We start from the raw sequence: 22439 nt of genomic DNA, 5'->3' as shown, positions 1-22439 counted from the left end.
TAAGAGGACAATGATAAGTCAATCGATTGCACTTCGAAAATTATCGACTCGTAACACTAACCTCCATTATACTTTTGTAAGTAATCACCATTTATCATCACCCAATTATGTCTATTTTTGTCCTCTATTTCCACCCCTAGGTCTACAGATGAATCACTTTCTCACTAAGGATAGATGCAGGCTAAGATTGATGAGATATCTACTTTATAGGTGAGTGGTACTTGAGATCTTGTTCCTTTTCCCTCAGGCAAATCTACTATTGGTTGTTGTTGGGTTTATGCAGTTAAAATTGGTCAGGGCAGTCAAGTTGATCGACTTAAGGCTTTCTCCATTCTCAAAGGGTATACCTGATACTTGAGTCTAAATATAGTGATATAATCTCTGCCATGGCTAAAATAGCTTTTGTCTGTCCTTTTCTATCAAAGATTATTGTTCACCATTGGCCTTTTCATTAGTTGGACTTTGAGAATATTTTATTTACTGTGACCTTAAGGAAGAAGTTTATATAGAGAAACCACCTGGTTTTGTTGCTTAGGAGAAGTCTAGTAGCCTTGTATGTCAATTGTGTTGGTTACTCTATGGTATCAAAAATTCTCATTGAGCATGCTTTTGAAAGTTCAACACAGTAATTCAGGAGATTGTCATTGACTCATAGTGAAGTTGATCACTCTGTGTCTCATCAACATTCTGCTCCAAATATATGTATTTATTTGATTGTTTATGTTGGTTATATCATTATCACCTATAATTATCAGGATGATATCACTAATTTAAAACATTTCTTCCAGCATTTTTAGCCCTTGACAGACGGGAGTACGTATTGAAGTTGCTTATTCCAGATCAGCTATTGTTATTTCACAACAAAAGTATGTCTTAGACATTCTTGATGAGACAAAAATGATGGGATGTAGGCTCGTTGACACTCCTATGAATTCAAATGCTCAATTCCTTGCAGGTTGGTTTGGTAAGTTGAATTATCTCAAAGTAACTACACCTGACATTTTTTTCCTATGAGTTGTAATTCAACTAATGAATTCTCCATGTAATAGTCATTGGGATAAATTTGACTGCATTCCACAATATATAAAATCAATTCTAAGTAAGGACCAAGGCCATGAGCAGATCGTTGGATATACAGATGTTGATTGGACATGATCACCTTCTGATAGACGTTCTACATCAGAATATCGTACTCTAGTTGGAGGCAATTTGGTTTCGTGGAAGAGTAAGAAACAAAGTCAGAGTATAGTTGCTCGATCTAGTGCAAAAGCAAAATATCGAGCAATGACAGTAGAAACTTGTCAGTATGGATTAAACGATTGCTTAGAGAATTAAAATTTGGAAAAACCAGTCAGATGGAACTTTTATGCATGATAATCAAACGACCCTTTATATCGCATCAAATCTGATATTTCATGAGAGGACTAGGCACATTGAGATAAACTATCACTTTGTCAGAGAAAAGATACTCTTAAGATATTGGTACAACATTTGTGAAGTTGAGTGACCAATGTGCATATATTTTCACCAAGTGTCTCACTGGTCCTTGTATTAGTTACACCTTAGTAACCTCGTTATATATGCACTAGCTTGATGGGCAGTGTTCAAATAGGAATAGGAACAGGATTGACCCTACTACCCTACTGGTAAAAGAGTTGTCATGTAGAGTCTAAATAGGACTCAATTTTATAATATAAAATTCATTTAAATAATATTTTTCTTCTTTAGTTCTCACATGGTATCGGAGTCATACCCATCCAAGTTCATTCTTTGCGAAATTGGGCCCCCGTCTTATATTGTCCATGCTCCAGATGTCCACTCTGGGCATGCAAGAAGTTGTTGGAGTTCCACATCAGTGGGACAAGGGCTATTTGGCCTCCTTATATGGTCTAGGACAACCTCCCTTGATGAGATAGTTTTTGGGGTTGAGTTAGGTCCAAAGTCTACTTCTTTATCAACAACTCCCATCCCAACAAAATCTGTAAGGGCTGAGATCCAAAGAAAGGATCAAACTATCTGGGTTTGAACCCCTAGATTTTTCAGCGTTCTAATGAAGTAACTGAAATCCTCCCAGGTTCCTCAACTTAAAATATTTGAAGTTTTAAAAAAACTTTGGGTATAACCATAGACTTCAATGTCTTTTCCATCCAATATATATGAAGTCCTTAGATCATGGATCCTAGCCTTCTGTTGCTTTTCGAAATTTTTCCATCTTATGAATTAAGATCCATTTACTTGTTGATTAGAAATGGAAATGATAGTCAAATATTTCAATCTTATCCACGTGCAGTATGTCAATGATTCAATTGTCATGCAATTTTAATGACACAGCCTAAAGTATAATTAGAATAGATTTAAGCTATGAATACTTACAGTATGAATAAGGTCCGAGCAGTGTGAAGTTCAGGAGCTCATATGGTCCAAATAGGTCACTTCGTGGGAAGTCCCACGAGGCAAAAATCTCACTAATACGAAGAATCTCACTTTGATTAAATGTACTGACCCCAACTACCGGGAAAAGCTTCAAATGCATCCTCAGACGAGGTCCTTTTTCCCAAAAATATGATTCGACCCACAATTGGTAGAGGTCCAAGTCAAGGGAACTCGTCACATATGACTCGAATAGCTGCCTGTACGGATCAAAATAAGATATGCTAGGACTTTTCAACCTGTATCCAATTCTGAGTGGGGAGGCACAAAAGCATAGTTCAGGTAATGCAGGAACAAATTCAAAATAGTTGTCAGTAGGACATGCTTGAATAGGACAAATATCACTTGGATTTGTTAAATTACTAGGCTCATCATCTGCTCCATTGTCAGGGCCACAGTATTTTTCAATGTTTGTGATACTTGTATCACTGCAGATTGGATTCCCTTGGAACCTGGAATTTGTCTACTAAAGTTAGGGGAAGATTATGAAAAAAGGTGAATTTAAACAAAGTATAAAATCTAAAAGCATTTTTATTGGCAAGTTTCGTTTGAGAGGACATTAAGTAGATTTTCAATTAAGAATTCAAGACGACCGCATGAGATTCCAACAATTCCAAAAGCAAGTTGAAAGACTACATGCTGAAAGATGATGACAATTCACTGTCCAAATCAGATACTCTTATGAATAATTGGACTACAAGAGTGCATAACTGAAAACATGAATTTCAAAAACAGTAAAAAAGACGTACAAGTAATTTTAGCACAATAACTTCTCTGAGAAATGTGATTAAGAAAACTTCTGGCCTTGTTTATTTGACCTACATTCTCTTTTTGTTTGGATCAATTTCTGTTCTCCAATTTCCTAAATGAGATGTTCCCTTCTTCGAGAATTTGACGACACCAGATTATATCACTTTTGTCTTGATGTGATATACTGCAGAAAAACTCCCTTAATACACAAACTTTTACAATTATATTGTGACGCATCAAAAGATCTTCATAAGACATGTAGTGGACTCAAATTTTACAGAATCTTGCTTCCTCTCTCAGTTGTTCAGGCCTACTTTCGCCAACGATTAATTAATGGGATAGTTACCAAAATATAATATTTGGCCATCTAGTTTACCAAATATGGCCTAAGTATATACTACATATACACTCGGTTGTATATGGTATGTATATGTTGTGTATAGGTATGTATAGATATGTATATTTTTTATGTATAGGTATGTATCTATATGTATATTTGTATACATTTATGTAAAGTCTATGTATATAGGTATAACATATACAGTACCTATACACACTGCACATATTTTGTAATTAGATGGACAAAGGTATTGGGTCGTAATTTTCTCTTTAATTTAATTAACTAATTGGGGTTTCAACTTCTCAAAACCAACGGATGTGAACCTTCCACAGTCAATGGATAAATAAGGTCCAATCCTATGTAATGCCAGATAAGATGAGAGACTCAACAAAAGCACTTCAGAACTCGTTTTAGTTTCCATCTATTTATATCTTTATACCCCTTTTTCACTTGTATTATTTGGTAAAACATTGTCATTTCTCAAGATTTACGATGATCACAACCGTAACCCATATTTTATGGTCCTTTAGATCTTCATCATTTCATCCTTTTTCACTACAACTACATGAAAATATGTGACTAAAAATTTCACAATTCCCTTTTCTATCTATATCTCCTTTCTTTTTTAGCATTCTTTACTTTTACAAACAACAAAAAACTGAAACTTCAAAGGTACTCTCAACTCCTTGTCCTTTGCATTTTATTTTCATTTTATAAAGCATCATATATGATTGCTAAGAGCATGTGTATCGGTGTGCGCGGATAAAACATAACCGAAGCGACTCCATGCATCTGGTGCTTCTTCAAGTAATCCAAGTAATTGTTGGCACACATGCGAGGAAAATCGATGTACTTTTCTTTTTTGTTTTGAAATATTGCTTCTGTTCTAGTTTCTTTACCCATTTGTTCGTCCTATTGGATGTGGTCCATGAGGGCATAAACCGACTGTCAAAATATTCCGTTTTCTTAATTTGGAAGAAGATTCATACCTTAGTGTGACATTTACAGGAGGTTCAAAAGCACCCGAAATGTTTGAAATTGAATTATTCTGCAGATCACTAGGTTTGCAAAATCAATGAAAGAGTGGTTAGAATGAAATCCAAATTCAAAGGGTTAACTCTGGAAATAAATACTTCTACTGAAATAAGATGTGTTATTGTTCTGCTTCACATCTTACATCACAAGTCTGGAAGTAGTAGTAAAGGTCTTGTTTTGCCAAATGTTGGTGGAAATGGAACCATTCAGAAAGTTGTTCGCAGCTGACCTGTGGCAAATCCGTCGCACAAATTTGTTAAAGCTACATTTCCTTAGCAAAACCAGTTGATATTGGAAGACATGGTGAAGGTTCTCACAGTTTCTGCAGGGAAGGAAGGAGAGAAAAGCTCTTGGGAACAGATCCATTAAGACGGTTATGCGATAGAATACTGCATCATGCATTTGAAATATAAATTAGAATATGTTAAGAAGTAAAAGGAACATGGGCAATCCTGTTGAAATGTTGTTGAAACGAAAGCCAACATGATTTGAATAGTTCTCTGTCAATTTACTAGAGGATATATAAATATATGAAGAAACTACCAAGACCGAAATCAAGAAGCTCACATAGTTGTCATATTGTTGGAAAGCTTATTCGGTGGTATAGATCCAGAAAGTTGATTCCAGCTGAGATCACTGTATAGCAAGCAGAAGGTAGACATTTTCAGGGATCTGCTAGTTGAACAATCTTGAAGTAAGAAGCATACAGCTGAAGCTTATCCGAGGAAGCAGAACAAAACAATAACAAACTCGGACTTACAGATAGCTTAGGTTTCCTATTCTGCTAAAATCAGGAATGGATCCTTGCAAAGAGCAATTTCTGAAACTTCTGCAATATCAGAAGCAACATTCGATCTTCAGTAAGTGTGCAAGATGAGAAAATTAACTTCCATGTTTATTTCTACCAACATGTTCCATCATGATAAACTATCCCAAAATCTTTCTTTCACAATTCACACATAACGTGGGAATCCAAATACTTGTGTTTCAACTTTATTCCTTTCACATATATAATATTTTTGGTAAGTTCTCTTTTCACAGCATGTATCATGAATTCATAATATCTCTTATACCTTGGTACTCATTCGCTCCACCATCATCTAACATGTAAAGAAAAGCACAATAGAATAATAACTCTGCTAAGAGCCTAAGACCGATGCAGCTTAAAAGATTTAAGGTGGAAAATGCACTAATCACAATCTATATCAGCATCTTAGAGTTCAGATATTTAGTCAACTTATTTAACCCTCTCACCATTTACCTGATAGACAGAATAGGAAAGAGAAAGCAGAAGCCAAATAAAGGGTCAAACATTATCAAAAGAGATACCGAAGAATACAACAGATGAAGAAATGCAGAAGCTGAAAGTCATAAAGGGATCCAAACACAAGGGTGTGGCCTAGTGGTTGATGAATATGGAACCATGGGAAACTAGAGTTTGAGTCCCAGCTGACAAAAAAGAGCAAGGTGTTTTCTTCCTACATGCCTAATCCTTAGAGTTAACCCTAGTAGTGCCTACACTGGTGGGAAAATGCAGGTATATTTCGGAAAAATCAAGGTCGGCACAAGACACCACCATTATCACGAAAGAAATGGTCACAAGTTATACAATAAACAGCTCCATGAGCAAACACACATCTTTACCCAACTTTTCAATTATTGGCTTCACTAAAGAATGCATGCATTGGTTCATAGTTCACACCTTTAAACGTACAAAGCAAGTTTGAAATTCTTTCTCACAAACATCAATTTTAAATAACTGTGCTATGCATTTCAGACACCCAAGTATACAGGAACGTAATTGGAGACGCTCTCATTTGCTCTTTAAGTTTATACTACTTATAAACCAAAGCATTAGTCCTGGAAACAATAAAAATGGTGTCAGAAAACTGTTTCTTGTTGAGCAAGGAAAATCCATAACACACGAGATAGAGCTGCAGATTTTCAAGAAGAGATTATAAGGATTGAAGATTATCACTCAATGGCTTCCTTATACGGATACACAATATTCAGTAATTGTCTTATACCAATAAACCTATATGGCACGGTAGATACGGAAGGGGAAAAAAAAAAACAGTAAGATACTATACTAGCTACAAAAGCGCTAGACCTAAGTATAAGAAGAAGCAAATTTTAGAAAGCTCGGAAACAAGCATTGGGCTCCATCAATAAAAGACCTATATGAGGAAAGGGAAGATAAAACAGTCATGTTTAAAGATGCAATTTTAAGCTTATTCTAAAGACTACTCAGACTGACATATCCAATATGTTTTCCGGATTAGCACCCAAATCTCTAAACCACATAATGAATGAGAGAGGACTAACAAGAATTTTAAATGTCAAGGTGCATAAACCTACACATAATCATGGATTCATTTCCATTATCACTCTAGAATATAGTAATAGTTACACTAGTTCTTGCAGAGTGTGAATAACTGTATTGTTCCTTAGACATAACACACTAGTGCTCATCGACAGGATTTAAAAGAAGGAAAAAATAAAAATAATAAACTACAGAATTTTTGCAAGGAGAATTTACAATTTCAACAACGATGAAAGGTTTCCATAAGAAGCTGGAATCTCAGATCCACTGAAATTGTTATTGTCAAGTTGGCTGCATAAAGAAAAAAAGAAAGAAACTTTAGTGTCTATGGATCCCAGAAAAGGAAACTTCACACACATCACATTATAAAACTAAAGCAGCTATCAGATTACATGAAAGGTTTAAGTTGAAGGCAATTTACGTCTCCAAAATAAATTTTCTAGAATGAGGCATTGCAGGGGATGGAAGATTTTACGATTTACAATAATAGAAAGATCTGAAGATGGTGATCAGGAGTGCTCTTAAACTCTATATCTGTTATAAGATGTCTCAGAAATTATGCTCTGTATTATGAGTTGTCTGGTTATTTGGCTAATAAAGAAAGTACAGCTAAGATAAACAAGACAGAATCAGCCAAATACAAATAAGTAGTAAATGCCAATCGCCCTTCAAAATCTATGACTAGTCTATTCTTATTTTTTTGGTTCAAACATGACTTAATGTTCTATTTATAAACGAACGGCTTGCCAAAATAGTTAAACCACTTGACAGAAACACATACAGTGGAAGTTGTTTCCACAATTAAGTACAACATGGTATAAAATTTACAAAATAATAACTTGTCGAGATTGTTTAACCACTTGAGAGAAAGCAGTTGTTGAGGGTAATACCTGCAATAATATATATAAGGAACTTACAGTATTTCCAGATCTGGAAATGCAGAAAACTCAGGAGGAAGGTAGCCAGATAGATTGTTATTATCCAGAAGCCTGTTGAAAAAGATAATTATCACATGACCATGTAGCAAGCAGGTATTCACAGAAACAAACCAATTTCAAGAGTTATGCCCTAGAGGCCACTGATATTATGTGTGTCTGCATGAAAAAAAGACAGCTAAGAAGATTTTTTCTTGTTAACTTACAAGTGAAGAATAGCGGACAAGTTGGAAAGCTCGTGTGGAATTTGACCACTTAGTGAATTGTTATTGAAGTGGCTGCAGACGTATCATATGTTAAATTAAATAAGAAAGACAAAACCTTAGATATTATTGCATCTGGAAGTTAGCAATCAAATGAGAACTCACATATGTCTTATCCTATTTAAATTAGAAAACGATTTTGGAATTTCTCCCGATATCTGATTCTGGTCTATCTGGAATCTGTTGAGATTTGATAGATATCCGAGTTCATCCGCTAAAGATCCTGACAATTGGTTTCCATTCAAAAGCCTGCATGAAAATTATCGCTCCAGGATCAAACCAAATTGAGATCAATAATTTCACTAGCACAAGGCTTCTCTTTCCTCAAAGAACTTTCCATCAAGAGGGTTTTTAAAGTGCTTCAAATGTGCAGAATTCAGGAAAATTTTGTTCCTCTATGATCAATAATAAACAATCTCCATCCCAAAGAAGAATATCTTAACTTGTTCAAACAATTAAGGCCTCTAATATGGAATTACACAAGAATTATCAACTATTAATAATATGCAATCATATTGAAGGTTTTAATACCGTTAAGGAAAAATAAAGCAGCAAGGAGAGCCAAGAACTTAGAGGCTGAAAACAGAGATGAGTTATAGAAGAAGAGATGCAAGATGCAAGATGCAGAGAAGTATTTTTCTTTTTTTTTATCATCAACTCTAACTTAAATACTGCTATTACAACTAAAAATAGATTAAATTTAACGTAAAAGAAAACCTATTTGCTACCAAAAATAACAACTAATCAATCTTCTACCAAAAATAGGAATCTCAATTTGACTAGAAGTTGTATGTAAAAAAACCGGAGAAAAACAAAAAACAAGTCCTGTGCATTATTCCTTACAAAAACTTTTAACACTCCTCCCTGCTTTAGGAACTGCAAAATTTTGGTTTACTGTCTTGGGATCTCCACACTTGATAACCGAAAGTAACCTTGTGAATAAATATGCAGATTCATCTTTCGGCTTGTAGTGAACTAAATTCACTTTTTGTCTTGAATGCAACCCTTAACTATTAAATCCGTTTTGGCATATCTTCCTGCTTCGTTTGCATCTTGAATTTAAACTTACCCCTTTTATTTTTCTGAAACATAGATAACTCCTCCATTGCCTTAATTCCTTAAGGAAAATTGAAAATCCTTTATCATGTTCTACAGAAATATCTTCCATTAGATCAAATGAGAAATGTTTACCTCTCATCTTAATGTTCAAAACTTCTTTTCCAGCACCATCATTGATGAAGCAATGCTTATTCTCAAAGGATACTTTGTATTCTTTTTCTATCAACTGACAAATACTCAACAAGTTTTTATCAATATCAGGAACATAAAGAACATCTGAAATTGTTTTATTACCTAAACTTATTTTGATGATTACAGTTCCTTTTCCTTCAACAAGAATCTGGTCACCACTTTCGATCCTCACTTTGGATATTTCAGTAGGCTTTAATTCTTTAAACAAACTCTTGTTATAAGTCATGTGGTTGGTGCAACCGCTGTCAATTAGCCAAAAATTTGTTGAAACCTTACTTGAGATATCTGTTGCAACAAAAAGATGGTCTTCCTCTTCTTCATTGACCACATGTGCATCTGAATCATGGTTCTCAAATTTATTTTTGCACATCACTGCTTCATGGCTAAGTTGATTGCACTTGATGCACTTCTTGTCCGGCCTTTTCCAACATTTGTATGGTGGATGACCCATTTTTCCACAGTGCTCACAAGGTGGGTAATTTTTAAAAATTTTACTCCTACTTTGAGTTTTGCGGCTGGCTACTAAGGCTCCTTCAACCATACCATCTTGCCTCATAAGTCTCCTTTGCCTCAGTGCCTAAAAAGAATTTAACAACTCTACCAAGTAATTTTGGATAGATCTTGTGTATTTTCCAAGATAGTTATACATGCTTCATATCTTTTGGGCATTGTAACAAGAATTTTTTCAACAATTCTTAAATCTTTAAATTCAGTGCCTAGTAATCTTATCTTGTTAACAATGCCAAGTAATCTGTGCGAGTACTCTTTTACTATTTCGGAATCTTTCATCTGCAACTCGAACTCTCTAGTTAAATTCAGTACTTGCATTCCTTGGATTCTTTCATCTGCAGCATATTCTTTCTTAGATAATCCCAAATTTATTTTGGTGATGTGAGAGACATAATTCTTGTAAAAATAGTTGTTGAAACAAAAGCAAACAGAGTTGCCTTCGCCTTATACTTCGTGGTTTTCTTTTCCCTGTGACTTTTGATTTGGGCTATGGTGGAATTATTTGGTAGCGGATTAATTTCATAATCCTCTTCCATAGCTTCCCAAAGATCAAGAGCCTCCAAGTAAGTTTTCATTCTCACAGTCCATAATTGATAACTTTCACCATCAAAATGGGTGGAGTCATTCGTGAAAAACTATTTTCAGAATCAAATCTCTTCAATCACAGGTCCGTTAAGAAAAATAGCTCTGATATCAATTTTTGGTTTTAATACCGTTAAAGAAAAATAAAGCAGTAAAGAGAACCAAGAGCATAGTGACTGAAAAAAGAGATGAGTTATAGAAGAAGAGATGCAAGACGCAGAAAAGCCTTTTTCTTTTTCCTGTTTTTGAAGTAAAGCTGCGTATATTTTTTTAATTATCAACTCTAACTTAAATAGTGTTATTACAACTAAAAATAGATTAAACTTACCATAAAAAGAAAACCTATTTGCTACCAAAAATAACAACTAATCAATCTCCTACCAAAAATAGGAAACCCAATTTAACTACGAGTTGTATGTAAAAAAGTTGGCGAAAAACAAAAAACAAGTCACGAGTATTATTCTGTAAAGCAACTTTTAACAAAGCCCAAGGGCAGCTTCTACTGTTGACAGCATGATAAATATACACTATTTTGCTGTATTCTGAGCATTAGTTGGGGGATGAGTGGAGGGGGAGATGTGCAAGAAAATGACTCTGGAGAGAGGAGTTCAAAAGTCCATAAATCTAACTTACAGAAGTCTCAAATCTGTGATGCTTCCAATCTCTTTTGGTATTCTCCCGGTCAAATTATTCCACATGAAATTTCTTGTGGGAAGCAATAAGAAGAGTAAGTAGCATAGATAAGCAAACAATGAAGCCTATCATACTATAATATTCATTACACTTACAAAATTCGAAGCTGGGATAGTTTTCCTAGCTCAGGAGCTAAACTTCCAGAGAGATTCTTATTCATGAAACGGCTGCAGAAAGAGTCAAGAAGAAGAGTGACAGTCTTTCATACTTACTCTAACAAATAAAAAAAATAAAAACAAGCATTGACGGCCTTCCATGTATTGCTGTCACACAAGAAAAAGAAAATATAATGTTTTTGCGGAATCAAAAGCAATGATGAAAAACTAGAATGACGATAGAAGCCAACTAACAGACTCCAAAATATTTTGTGCAGCTGATGGCTCTGCATAGTGAACAAAAAAATTGTTGATACCGTACACTACAAATGCAGAAGAATAACCTACAGTTCCCTGACATGCAAGTATCCATCATCACCAAAAGTGTTGTAGCAGAAAACTCCTGTCCAGTTTGAAGTACAGGGATCACCCTGTTTCCAATCCTTCAGTTGCTTCAGACTATCAATCAAACTATCTTTAACGGATATTAGAGCTGAAACTGCAAATCAGAATAGAACTTGATTAAGTTTCGAAATAAACCACTACAAGAAGAAAATATACAACAACATACCCAGTGTATTCCCACCAAAGTGGGTTCTGAGGAGGGTAGAGTGTACACAGTCTGTACTTCTACCGCAGAGGTGAGGTAGAGAGGCTGTTTCCGATAGACCCCCGGCTCAAGACAACAACAGTGTAGAAAAGGACGTGATACAAATACAAGCAAAACAAAATAGTATCAAAAACAAGACTACCACAGAATAATACGTCAATCAATCTACCCAAACACAATAGGCATCACCCAAACAGAACAAGAAACTACCAGTATAGCACGATCAATGTGTTAGCTATACCTCAAAGTAGGGTTTGGGGAGGGTAGAGTGTATGCAGTCTGTACTTCTACCTCAAAGATGAGGAGAGAGGTAGTTTGTGATAGACCCCTGGCTCAAGGCAACAACAGTGCAGAAGAGGATGTAATAGAAGTACTAGAAACAACAAGTAGTACCAAAACAACAGATAGTATCAGAAACAAGACAACCACAAAACAATACGCCAATCAATATACCAAAACACAATAGGCATGACCAAAACAGAACTAGAAACTACTAGTGTAGCACGATCAATGTGTTAGCTAGACCTCAAACTGGAGTTTGGTAAGGAAGTGTACGCAATCCGTACTTCTACCAAAGAGATGAGATAGAGATCTTGTTTCTGATAGACCCACTACTCAAGACAACAAAAGTGTAGAAGAGGACACAATAAACTTGTACAAGAAACTACAAGTAGTAAAATAACAAGAAAGAGTATCAGAAACAAGACTACCACAGAATAATACGCCAATCAATCAACCCAAACACAACAGGCATCACAAAAACAGAACAAGAAACTAGTAGTGTAGCACAATCAATGTGTTATCTATATCAAGATATGGCCGACCATCTTTATATCAGGGAGACAGGGACTAATACGAGAAAGTGGATATCTAATTCTCAAGTATGAATTGAACTACTGGTAAGAATTTAAATATGACGGGTCATACAAGCAAATGAATGAAGCAATGTGATACCAATATCATGAGTTCTTTCATCCTAAAGAAAGTACTTTGATTTGGAGTATTACTTGTGAAGCTCCAAAAGAAAATTTGGATGCCAGAGGCTAAAAGTCAGAGCAAAGGCAGGTTGAAAGGAACAATAATAGTTGCAAAATAATTTTCCCAGACAGAATCTGCCCTTTGAGGTACCAAAACTCCCAAATATAACACATGGTGGAGGCAGGGATCTCTTTCTGCATTCAGAAAGTCAGAGAGCCTTATCATTAGCGTGGAGAAAACATGGGCGTGACTGTCATTCTCATACTTCAACAAGAGATGAAATGATGATTAAGCATTTCAATGATCCCAACAAAGACACAGTTTGGTTTGGCCTTGCTATATGCATACTTGAAATGCAAATATTAAATAGGTAATAAAACTATACACGCTAACAAGGTGCCCCAAAACTATACATATTTCTCCGATCCCGTCCCTTTTAATGATTTAAGACAACATAGTGGAAGTAGCAGCATCTATCTATTTTTTAAGAGTAGACTTTATTCTAAGTTAACAAAATTATTCGTTTAGACAAAATAAGTTAGTGAGCAGAAAAACCTTTAGGTCACCCAAGCACTGGATGTACTCAGGCATAGTGCAAAAAAGATAACTAGAGCTTTAGAGTGTCCATTAGCATAACCTCACAGCTGAGGTCTTTAACAAAATGTTTTTATTAGTTTACAATTTCACATCACAATATTTCAACAATTACAATATATACAATTTCTAAGTTAGAAAACAAATGCTTTAGGGCACCGAAGAAAGGAATGTACTCAAAAATACTGCCAGCGGGACCATTTGACCATTAGAAGTGCAGAAGAAAGCCCACCTTCAGAGGGGTCGGTTATTTGAGCCACAACAAGAAGCATATAGCAATGAACTGCTGTAGCAAAAATATATATACGATATATGAGCCCCTCCATCTTGAAGACCTAGAAACATTTAAGGCAAAGGTAAGTCAGGTGGTTATTTTCACTCTTATGAAGCTAGAAATTACAAAAACTTACTTCTAGATACAAATTCACCACGAGATCTTTTAGTGTCTTACTAAGGATTTAACTAAAACAAAAACCAAATCAACATTTTGTACACAACCTTGTGGTCTAAAGACTGTCCTTATTTCGTAAAAGAATATGCAGAAACCTAGTGGAAGGTTACATAATACACTGCAGTCGATGGAGACGTCTTACTCCCACGGATTTTAAGTAGGACGAGAGCATTCTTTTCCCTATATATTAAATTTATAAGCAATGAATCCGGTAGTGAATGGAAAACTAAAAGGAGTAAGCTGTACAAACTAATAACACTATTCGGGAAGTCAACACTAACAAAAAATATCGTTTGTTGAGCCTTTCCAGGGAGCATCAATAAACACTTGTACAATATAAGAAGAAAAGGGGTGAGGAGGAGAGCAGTCACTCTTACAAGTCTTCAAGTTCTCTTGGTAGTCTTCAAATCAGCAGAGTAAAATTTGGCATTGTCTGCCAGTTGCCACAACTCTTGGGATTAAATAGTTGAAATGGACAAGCTAGATAAATTCATAGCTTGATACAATATTACAAACAAAAACAAAACATGAGTTTAAAGCAGGAGATTTGGAATCTTCGAGAGAGAAGTTCAATAGTTGGAATTCATAGGTAGTTTCGAGAAGCATGGAGATTAGACAGCAGCTTACTAGTCCAGATATATATATATGATATATTCCTTCGTTAGAGCTCAATATGTCAACTTAATAGCCAATTTATTTGACAATTGTCTGTTTTCAGGCAACTTAAAACACGGATGTCTCAAGTTAGGCTACGAAAATCAAACAAGCAAATTACACACTCAATAAATTGAACTAGGGACTAGATTGATCTCTTTACATCAATTTGGATGGAGAACAAATACCAAGAAGCCAAAGGTCGGGGAAAATGGATCAGTTCATTTCTTATATAATCAATTTTGTTTTGTTAATTCATCAATGTAAAATCATAAAAGAAAAGAAAGTATTCGTTTGTCGAAATAAAGTTTACAGGTTAGTACAACTCTTTTTGTTTAAACATAAAAGAGGAGGTAAAGCAAGTATACCTGAGAGAAGGACGAATGATTTAATTTGAACAAGGGTCAAAGTGAAAATGGCCAAGTGGGATTGCCGGGAGAAGAAAAGAAGATTATGATGACTGTCCGTACCCTGGTAGGATTGATGATACCCCAATAATATAGAAATGGAAAAAGAAAGAGATGGCATTGTCATTGTCGTTGACATGGTTGGTTGACCTAGAAAATACACAGGCACAGTTGGATTGATGCTGATACGAAAGAGAGACACTTATTTATTAACAAAGGAAAAAGTAAACTCTTTTAGAGGAATTTGTCTTAACAGAGTCGTTGGATGTTGGGTGCTTCAGTGAGGATTATATAATCAGTAGGTAAAAATTTTGTTGCCGTGTTAGAACAGGACATACTGATAGGGATTTCTTGAATGTGGTGGTTTGTTTTTATAAGTGAAAATACATAAATAACCTGGATCTTGTCCTAATTTTTTAAAAGAATACTCTTTTTAAAAACACATTTAAACTTTTCTTTTGATTTTACATAAACCATTACAAATACACTATTTTAACCCTCTGCACGCAACAGACGCATTAAAAGGCTTAAAATTGATTTTTTCTACCAAATTTAAATTGTCACATGCAAATATTTTGATAATTACAACAACAATATCATCAATTAGAGTAACAACAACAACATTATCATCACCATAACTCTCTTTCTCCTCAATCCACTCAATCATCACCATAATTTTACTTATCTTTTATCATCACCATGTTTACTTTCTTCAATTTCAAGTTCTTATTTCAATTTATTTTCTTTTTTACATTTAGAACAATTTTATAAAACCCAATATATATCCTCTTAAAAAGAACTATAAAGCTCCATTTTAATGGAGTTTTGATGGTACAAATTAGGAAGCAATATAAAATTAATATAAACACAAAATTATGATTGATGTGTGTATTCACTCTTTTTCTTATAATTGAGATTCAGCAAAAAATAGTGTATTTGTAATGACTTAATTAAGACTCATGAAATAATAAATCAAAAATAAAATTTAGATATTCTTTTTAAAAATTCGGATAAGATCAAAGGGTTTTTATGTATTTTCTCTTTTTATAATTAGATAGACGTGGCTAACGTGAGGCAATCAAGGAGAGAGCTAGATGTTGACTGTTTTTTTTTTTTGGTCTCTGTCGCTATTTATTGTCCAACTCCCCGCTAGCAGCAGCCTTAATAATATTCCTTTGACAAACGTTCAAACTTCAAACTTGCCACTTCATCCATTTAATTTAATGCTATCTAATTATACTTTCTTCATTTCATTTTAATTAGTCCTTATTAATTTGATATTTATAAAAGAGAAAAAATATTTAATAGAAATTTATTTTACTAAAGTAGTCATATTAATTATGTATTAAAAATATAGATTTGATTATATATATTTTATATAGTCATTTAATGATAGAGTTAATATTGAAAAAATACAATAAACTTCTATTGATTCTAAAACTTGGACAATTAAAATGAAATAAATATTTTTATCAAGAGGGTCAACTAATATAAAACAAAGGAAGTATTTATACAAAGTGGTCTTAAAATGTATTGTGTTGAAATTAAGCTATAAATTATCTATATTAGAAGCAACACTTTCAACATGGTTGTTTAAGGCTATTTAAACAAAAGAATGAGGGTATTATAGTCATTAAAATAATTTATAGTTGACATAGGATTGCCTTTTATATTTTCTAACTTGGACTTTACATCAACTTTCATTAAGAGTGTGTTTGGAAAACATTTTCTGAAAAAAAAATTCAATTTTCTCATGTTTGATTGACTTAAATGTTTTTCAAATTAACTCATTTTCCTCAGATTTAAGAAAAATGGCTTCCCTTCAAAAACTATGGAAAATATTTTTCAAAACTATCTGTCAATTTCACACTCAACTTAAAATATTCATACAACTCTCAAAATCACTCACCCCTACCTCAACCCCCTATCCCCTACCCACCCCACCCCTACCCTCCGCCCCAATCCAAAAAAAAAGTATTTAATTTTTTAAAAAAAATATTTCAAATATTTTTCTTACGCCATCCCCCAACCCTCACCCCTACCAGCCTGTAATGACCCAATTTTCAAGAACCAAAACGTCACACGATACTCATGATCTCGAAGGACCACAAGCTAACCCTCTACTGATATCTGTACTTGAACACTGCATAATATAGATAATAAATGCAGAAACTGGTCATAAGGTTCAACACATCTAAAAATATTCAAAATTGAAAACTGTACTGATATATCTGTCCGAAAAGCCTTTAAACTGTCTGAACTGTGGAGTTGATGGGACATGTCCCCAACTAACTCCGTCTACTAAAAATAAACTAAGTCTGATACGATAATAATAAAAATAAGGGTCATCCTTGACTGAAGAGGACTCATTGCTATGTCTACTGCTGTTGACTGGGACTAGGCTGCTAAGGGTACTCTGGATCTCATGCCTCTAAACCTATGGTGTCAAATAAAACACCATAGCGCAAATGCGTCAGTATGGGAATATACCGAGTATGAAGATGAGGTAAGGCTAAATGCAAGGACTTATGCATGAACAATTACTTAACTGAATAATTATGAGAATACTAAATGAAAACATATGCATGAATACACAAACCATAACTGAAAACATCGCAACTAGAAGTACTAAAACTCGAATACTAGTTTACTGCCATCTGAACTCACTGCTAATGCCTGAGATACTGAACAACTGAATCATCTGATACTGATCACTGAATACCGGAGTTAAGATCAGTCTTATTTAGCGAGTAATCTTGAAAACTGATGATACTGAAACTGATTAACTGAATCTACTCATATCAATGATTAAATTCTGAGCTTTCTACTCTCGGCTGACTGCATCGGAGATTAAACCTCTCTAACGGATGATTTAGAAATCTACTATCAATGATAAGAAAAGATTATATCTGAGATCAAACCTATTTAGCGGAAGATCTCTGAATCTGGTAATAGGAATACTCAACTGAATCTGAGACTGAGATCAAGCCTATCTAACGGGTGATCTCTGGATCTGATAACAAGAATACTCAACTGAATCTGAGACTGAGATCAAGCCTATTTAGCAGGTGATTTTTGGATCTGATAATAAGAATACTCAACTGAATCTGAGACTGGGATCAAGCCTATCTAGCAGGCAATCTCTGGATCTGATAATGAGATTACTCAATAACTTTATGCGGGACCATGCTTATCTAGCGGGTGGTCCATGAATCAATAAAACTATCTGAGTTTCTTACTGAGATAGATGACTGTATCTGACAGTCCTGAGTTCTTTTCTGAAGACTAACACTGAAATTGTAACTGTGGAAGTGCTCACTTAACCGATATGCCTCGAATCTGAACTGGTGGGGTCCAACCTGTAATCTCAGCTGGAAGGGTGTCAATACCGTGCCACGGATAAAAACCTCTCTGGTCAAGCCTCTCTAACGGGTGACCCTCGCAGGAAGTCAAGCCTAAGGCAGCATAATAGTCAAGCCTATCTAGCGGGCGATAAGCCTTTTCTAACAGGTGACTCCTACATCCTGCACTGGCTACGTAGTTCTGAAGTTCAGGGATTATTCCTAACGACTCTGCCCCTTTAATGGGAAGCCATCATCCCTGCACTTGCTCGGTGCTAGCTCCTACTCCCAACTAAAAGACTCTGAACTGATTCTTAACTTAAACTGAACTAAATTCGATACTGATCATATTTCTCGACTGATCTAACTGAGTTAAGCTAAATTCACTTGGTTCCGTATCTGACTAAATACTACTGAATCTCGTTATCTGACTGATGATACTAAGTTCTGAACCGAACGCTCGAATACTACTAGATCTGAGCTGAGTACTAAACTGAGGCTAGAATATTAGCGATACTGAGATTACTGAGATTTATGAGATTTCTTAAGTTCTGTATCTGTCTGAGAGTACAGAGTTCTATAACTCGCTGAGTTCTAGGAATCATGGCTTGACTAAGATTATCGGGAAAACTGACATGGACTCTAGACTGCAGCTAAATTATCGGGTATAAATACCCCCAGGACTCGATAACATAAAAGTAAAGCATAATCATTCTTGAATTATCAAGACCATGGACATTCATTCACCATCACAATCACTAAAGCATCTCTTCACACATTTAGAAATCATAAACATGTGATAGTATAGGGAGACATGCTATTGGCTCATACTCCATTCAACAAGGTCTTGCATCAAACACTTAGCATGTATTAAAGTCTTAGCATGTACCGAAGAGCACATAATTGGGGAATTTCAGGCTATCGTATCACAATTCATTCACTAAGGCTTTTCAACAAACACTTGGCATGCATGGGCTTGTACACAATTGGGGATTTCTAGTCAACATGCTATAATGACTCTAATTCCTTTACATAAGCATTTTATCAAACATATGGGGAGCATGCTTTGCTTATTAAACAATTTCTTCACTTAATTGACATGAACACATCACTTAACAAGAAACTTGAAGAGGGCTTATCATGAACATCACATGAATATCACATACTAGGGTCAAAGCTTGAAAACCTTGCAAAAAAACATGAATCAAAACTCAATAATAGCATAAACATCAATTTCAACACATACGAGTTATGAAAACCCATAAACATAAGATCTTTGAATTTTTGAAAAGGGTTCTTGAGCTTCTTGGATGAAAGGGACCCAAGAATCAACATCTGCATACCTTAGGGAAACTCTTTCTTGAAGGCTCTTGGAGAGATTCTTGATTTCTTGATTTGTCTTGATTTTTCTTGAAGAAGGAAGAAGGGTTTTGATTTGTAAAAAACCCTAGTTTTTGATGTTGAAGATGAGAAATGAAGTTGTGAGCCTTGATCGGGTATAAATAGGGGCTGAAAAAGTAGAAAAAAGACCAAAAAAAACCATTTAAAATCGAGTTAAAAATGCTGAACGAGGGCTGCGACGGTCGAAGCGACGGTCCGTCGCTCAGTCTGACGGTCCATCGCTCAGTCTGACGGTCTGCCGGATCATTCGTCGCACATTGGCCTGGAAAAGAATACACTGCCACGATGCGATGGTCTCAGCGACGGTCCGTCGCAAATCCAACGGTCCGTCGGATCATCCGTCGTACGTTGGCCGGGATGAGGCCACATGCCTCAGCGCGACGGTTCCAGCGATGGTCCGTCGCAGCCTCGACGGTCCGTCGTCCTGGCCGTCGCATTTGGGCGTCACTGCCTTGATTGCGATGGGCTAGGCAAGGTTCATCGCAAAGCTCGACGGTCCGTCAACCCGGTCGTCGCACCTGGGCGATTCCGACTGCTTTCAGTAAAACAGCCATAACTTCCTCGTCCGATGTCGAATTTTGATGAAATTGGTGTCGATGGAAAGCTCATTCAATGCTCTACATGAAAAAAAGTCGATATTAGGAAAATTCTACATGGTTCAAAATATTTCTCACTTGGGAAGGAACTTCTCAATCTTTTAAGACCGGATTTACGCTTCACTTGACACGCTCTAAGGCTCAGACTACAAGAGAATTTTGCGGGGTCTTATACAGCCCCCCTATAAAAAATATATTTAATTCTTTGTTTTAAAAATCAAACTTTTTTCTTATTTGACCCCTACCCTTACCACCACCAACACCCTCTCCCTCTTACAAAAAAAATAATTTTTTTAAATTTATTTTTGAAGAAAATTTTAATTTTTTTCTTATCCCATCCTCACTCCCTTACCCTAACCCCCACCCCTCCCTTTACCTTGACCCCGACCCCTTATCCCCCCCAAAAAATTAGTTTTAAAATTTGCTTTTCAAAAAAATTCAAACAAGAATTCCTACCCACCCCCCCCCTCCCCTCCCCCTTCCTCTCCCCTAAAAAAATAAATTTTTTAAATTTATTTTATTAAAAAAATTATTTTTTTCTTGCTCCACCCTCACTTCCCTACCCTGACCCCCACCCCTACTAGCCGCACCCTTTTTCTTCCCCTTCTCCCCTAAAAAAATATATTCATTTTTAATTATAAAAAAAAATTCAAAATCTTTTTCTTACCCTACCCATTCCTTATATTCTGATCCCCCCCCCCCAACCAGGCCCCCACCTAAAAGATGTAATTTTTTTTAATTTATTTTTAAAAAAAGTTTCAAAAAAATTTTTCCACCCTATTCGTTCTCATTGTTTTTCGTTAAATATATACAAATACTTTTAGGAAATATTTTTCTACTTGCATAAGGGACGCAAGAATATAAGTAAGCAACAACTTATTTTCTTTGAAAATGTGTTTCTCCTGCATATCCACATACCCTAAAAAAGGTATTTTCCGTGGTCAAAAAATATTTTTCTAAAAAGTATTTTTTACTCTTTAGCTAAACACTGAAATTTATTTTCTGAAAAATATTTTTTCACTCACCAACCAAATACTAAAAAATATGTTCAAACAATATCTTCTACTCACCAACCAAATGTAAGAAAATAAGTAACAAACCAAATTTTTTTCATGAAAATATTTTCTAGAAAGATATTTTTCTTAGAAACATTTTCCTTTATACCAAACACACACTAAATGCTCACCTTTCTCATCTAAATTACAAATTATGCCCTTTAAAAATATCCACCATTTCCCATTTAAATTACAAATGATGCCCTTCATGAAGAAATATCATTGAATGCAGTGGGGCCATCAAAACTTTTCCAAATCTAACATAAATTAAGTAATTTTTAAAATTCATAATTTATATTAATTAATTATAATTAAAATTTAAATCAATGTTATATTTTTTTTATTCTTGTACTAAAATAATATATAGAAAATATTTTTTTACTCATTTATTTTAGCAATCAGAAAATATAATTATTTTCTTCCAATATTTACCTTGTGATTTAGTAACTCTATCAAATTCTAAATGTCAAATTTAAGTTTGGGTGAAAATCATTTTCACTCCCCAACTTTGATTAAAAAATTAAACTCCCCCCTCAACATTGAATAATAATCATACTCCCTCTTTATCTCAGGCAATGTCCATTTTATCCTTGTAATTTTAATCCTACATTATATAATATCTTTTTATATTATATGTAAAGAAATTTTTTTTAACATGGATATTTGTGGCATTTTATTTAAGTTTATTAACTTTATAAATAAATTAATACTTTTTATAAATTTATCACAAAATTTAATATAATTTTTTAAGATCTTTATTTTAGTATTATATGTATTAAAGAGTCGTTTGGTGTGAGGTATAATTATAATAATTTAGAGATCAAGTTCATTATTATTTATCCTGCGTTTAATTAGATGTATTAGGTAATCTCAAAATTATTTGTCGCACCATTTATACCACAGTGATGAGATAAGTTATAACACACACGTGTTAGTACAACTTATTTTGTAATAACTAATCCCGGAATAACTTGTTTCCAAACAACCCACCCCTAAGTGTGTATATATACATATGTATATACATGCATGTGCGTATATTTTCGTGTTTTATCACTCTCTTACTAAATTCATTTCATATTACTTAACTTTTTGTTGATATAACACAATCCTTAAGAAAATTTTACTTAGAGGTATATTTTGCTAAA

At 34.7% G+C, this 22439-nt stretch overlaps 1 protein-coding gene across 7 annotated transcripts in view; it reads right to left on the bottom strand.

Annotated features, from left to right (window-relative positions):
• The window catches only part of LOC107842404 (probable LRR receptor-like serine/threonine-protein kinase At1g06840), a 31900-nt gene extending 16715 nt beyond the window's left edge, over window positions 1-15185 (bottom strand). Inside the window, exons 1-16 of one of the 7 annotated variants that reach the window (XM_047396990.1) lie at window positions 14863-15178; window positions 14218-14336; window positions 13622-13724; window positions 11556-11706; window positions 11208-11279; window positions 11053-11124; window positions 8182-8325; window positions 8020-8091; window positions 7796-7867; window positions 7095-7169; window positions 5316-5384; window positions 5123-5191; window positions 4873-4944; window positions 4698-4784; window positions 4510-4578; window positions 2374-2882 (exon numbers count right to left, since the gene is read on the bottom strand). In XM_047396990.1, coding sequence (XP_047252946.1) covers window positions 2374-2882; window positions 4510-4578; window positions 4698-4784; window positions 4873-4944; window positions 5123-5191; window positions 5316-5384; window positions 7095-7169; window positions 7796-7867; window positions 8020-8091; window positions 8182-8325; window positions 11053-11124; window positions 11208-11279; window positions 11556-11706; window positions 13622-13715 — 1627 coding nt within the window. In that variant the 5' untranslated portion in view covers window positions 13716-13724; window positions 14218-14336; window positions 14863-15178. Of the gene's footprint in view, window positions 1-2373; window positions 2883-4509; window positions 4579-4697; window positions 4785-4872; window positions 4945-5122; window positions 5192-5315; window positions 5385-7094; window positions 7170-7795; window positions 7868-8019; window positions 8092-8181; window positions 8326-11052; window positions 11125-11207; window positions 11280-11551; window positions 11707-11778; window positions 12990-13565; window positions 13725-14217; window positions 14337-14862 lie in introns of those variants that run through there. The other 6 variants (XM_016686234.2, XM_016686237.2, XM_047396991.1 and 3 more) reach the window with 6 other exon arrangements.
• Window positions 15186-22439: the final 7254 nt, after the last annotated feature.

This window comes from Capsicum annuum, chromosome 9 (assembly GCF_002878395.1).
Source record: "Capsicum annuum cultivar UCD-10X-F1 chromosome 9, UCD10Xv1.1, whole genome shotgun sequence".
Lineage (NCBI taxonomy): Eukaryota > Viridiplantae > Streptophyta > Magnoliopsida > Solanales > Solanaceae > Capsicum > Capsicum annuum.
The sequence above is the reverse complement of the archived record's forward strand: the minus strand, read 5'-3'. Positions and strand labels throughout refer to the sequence as shown.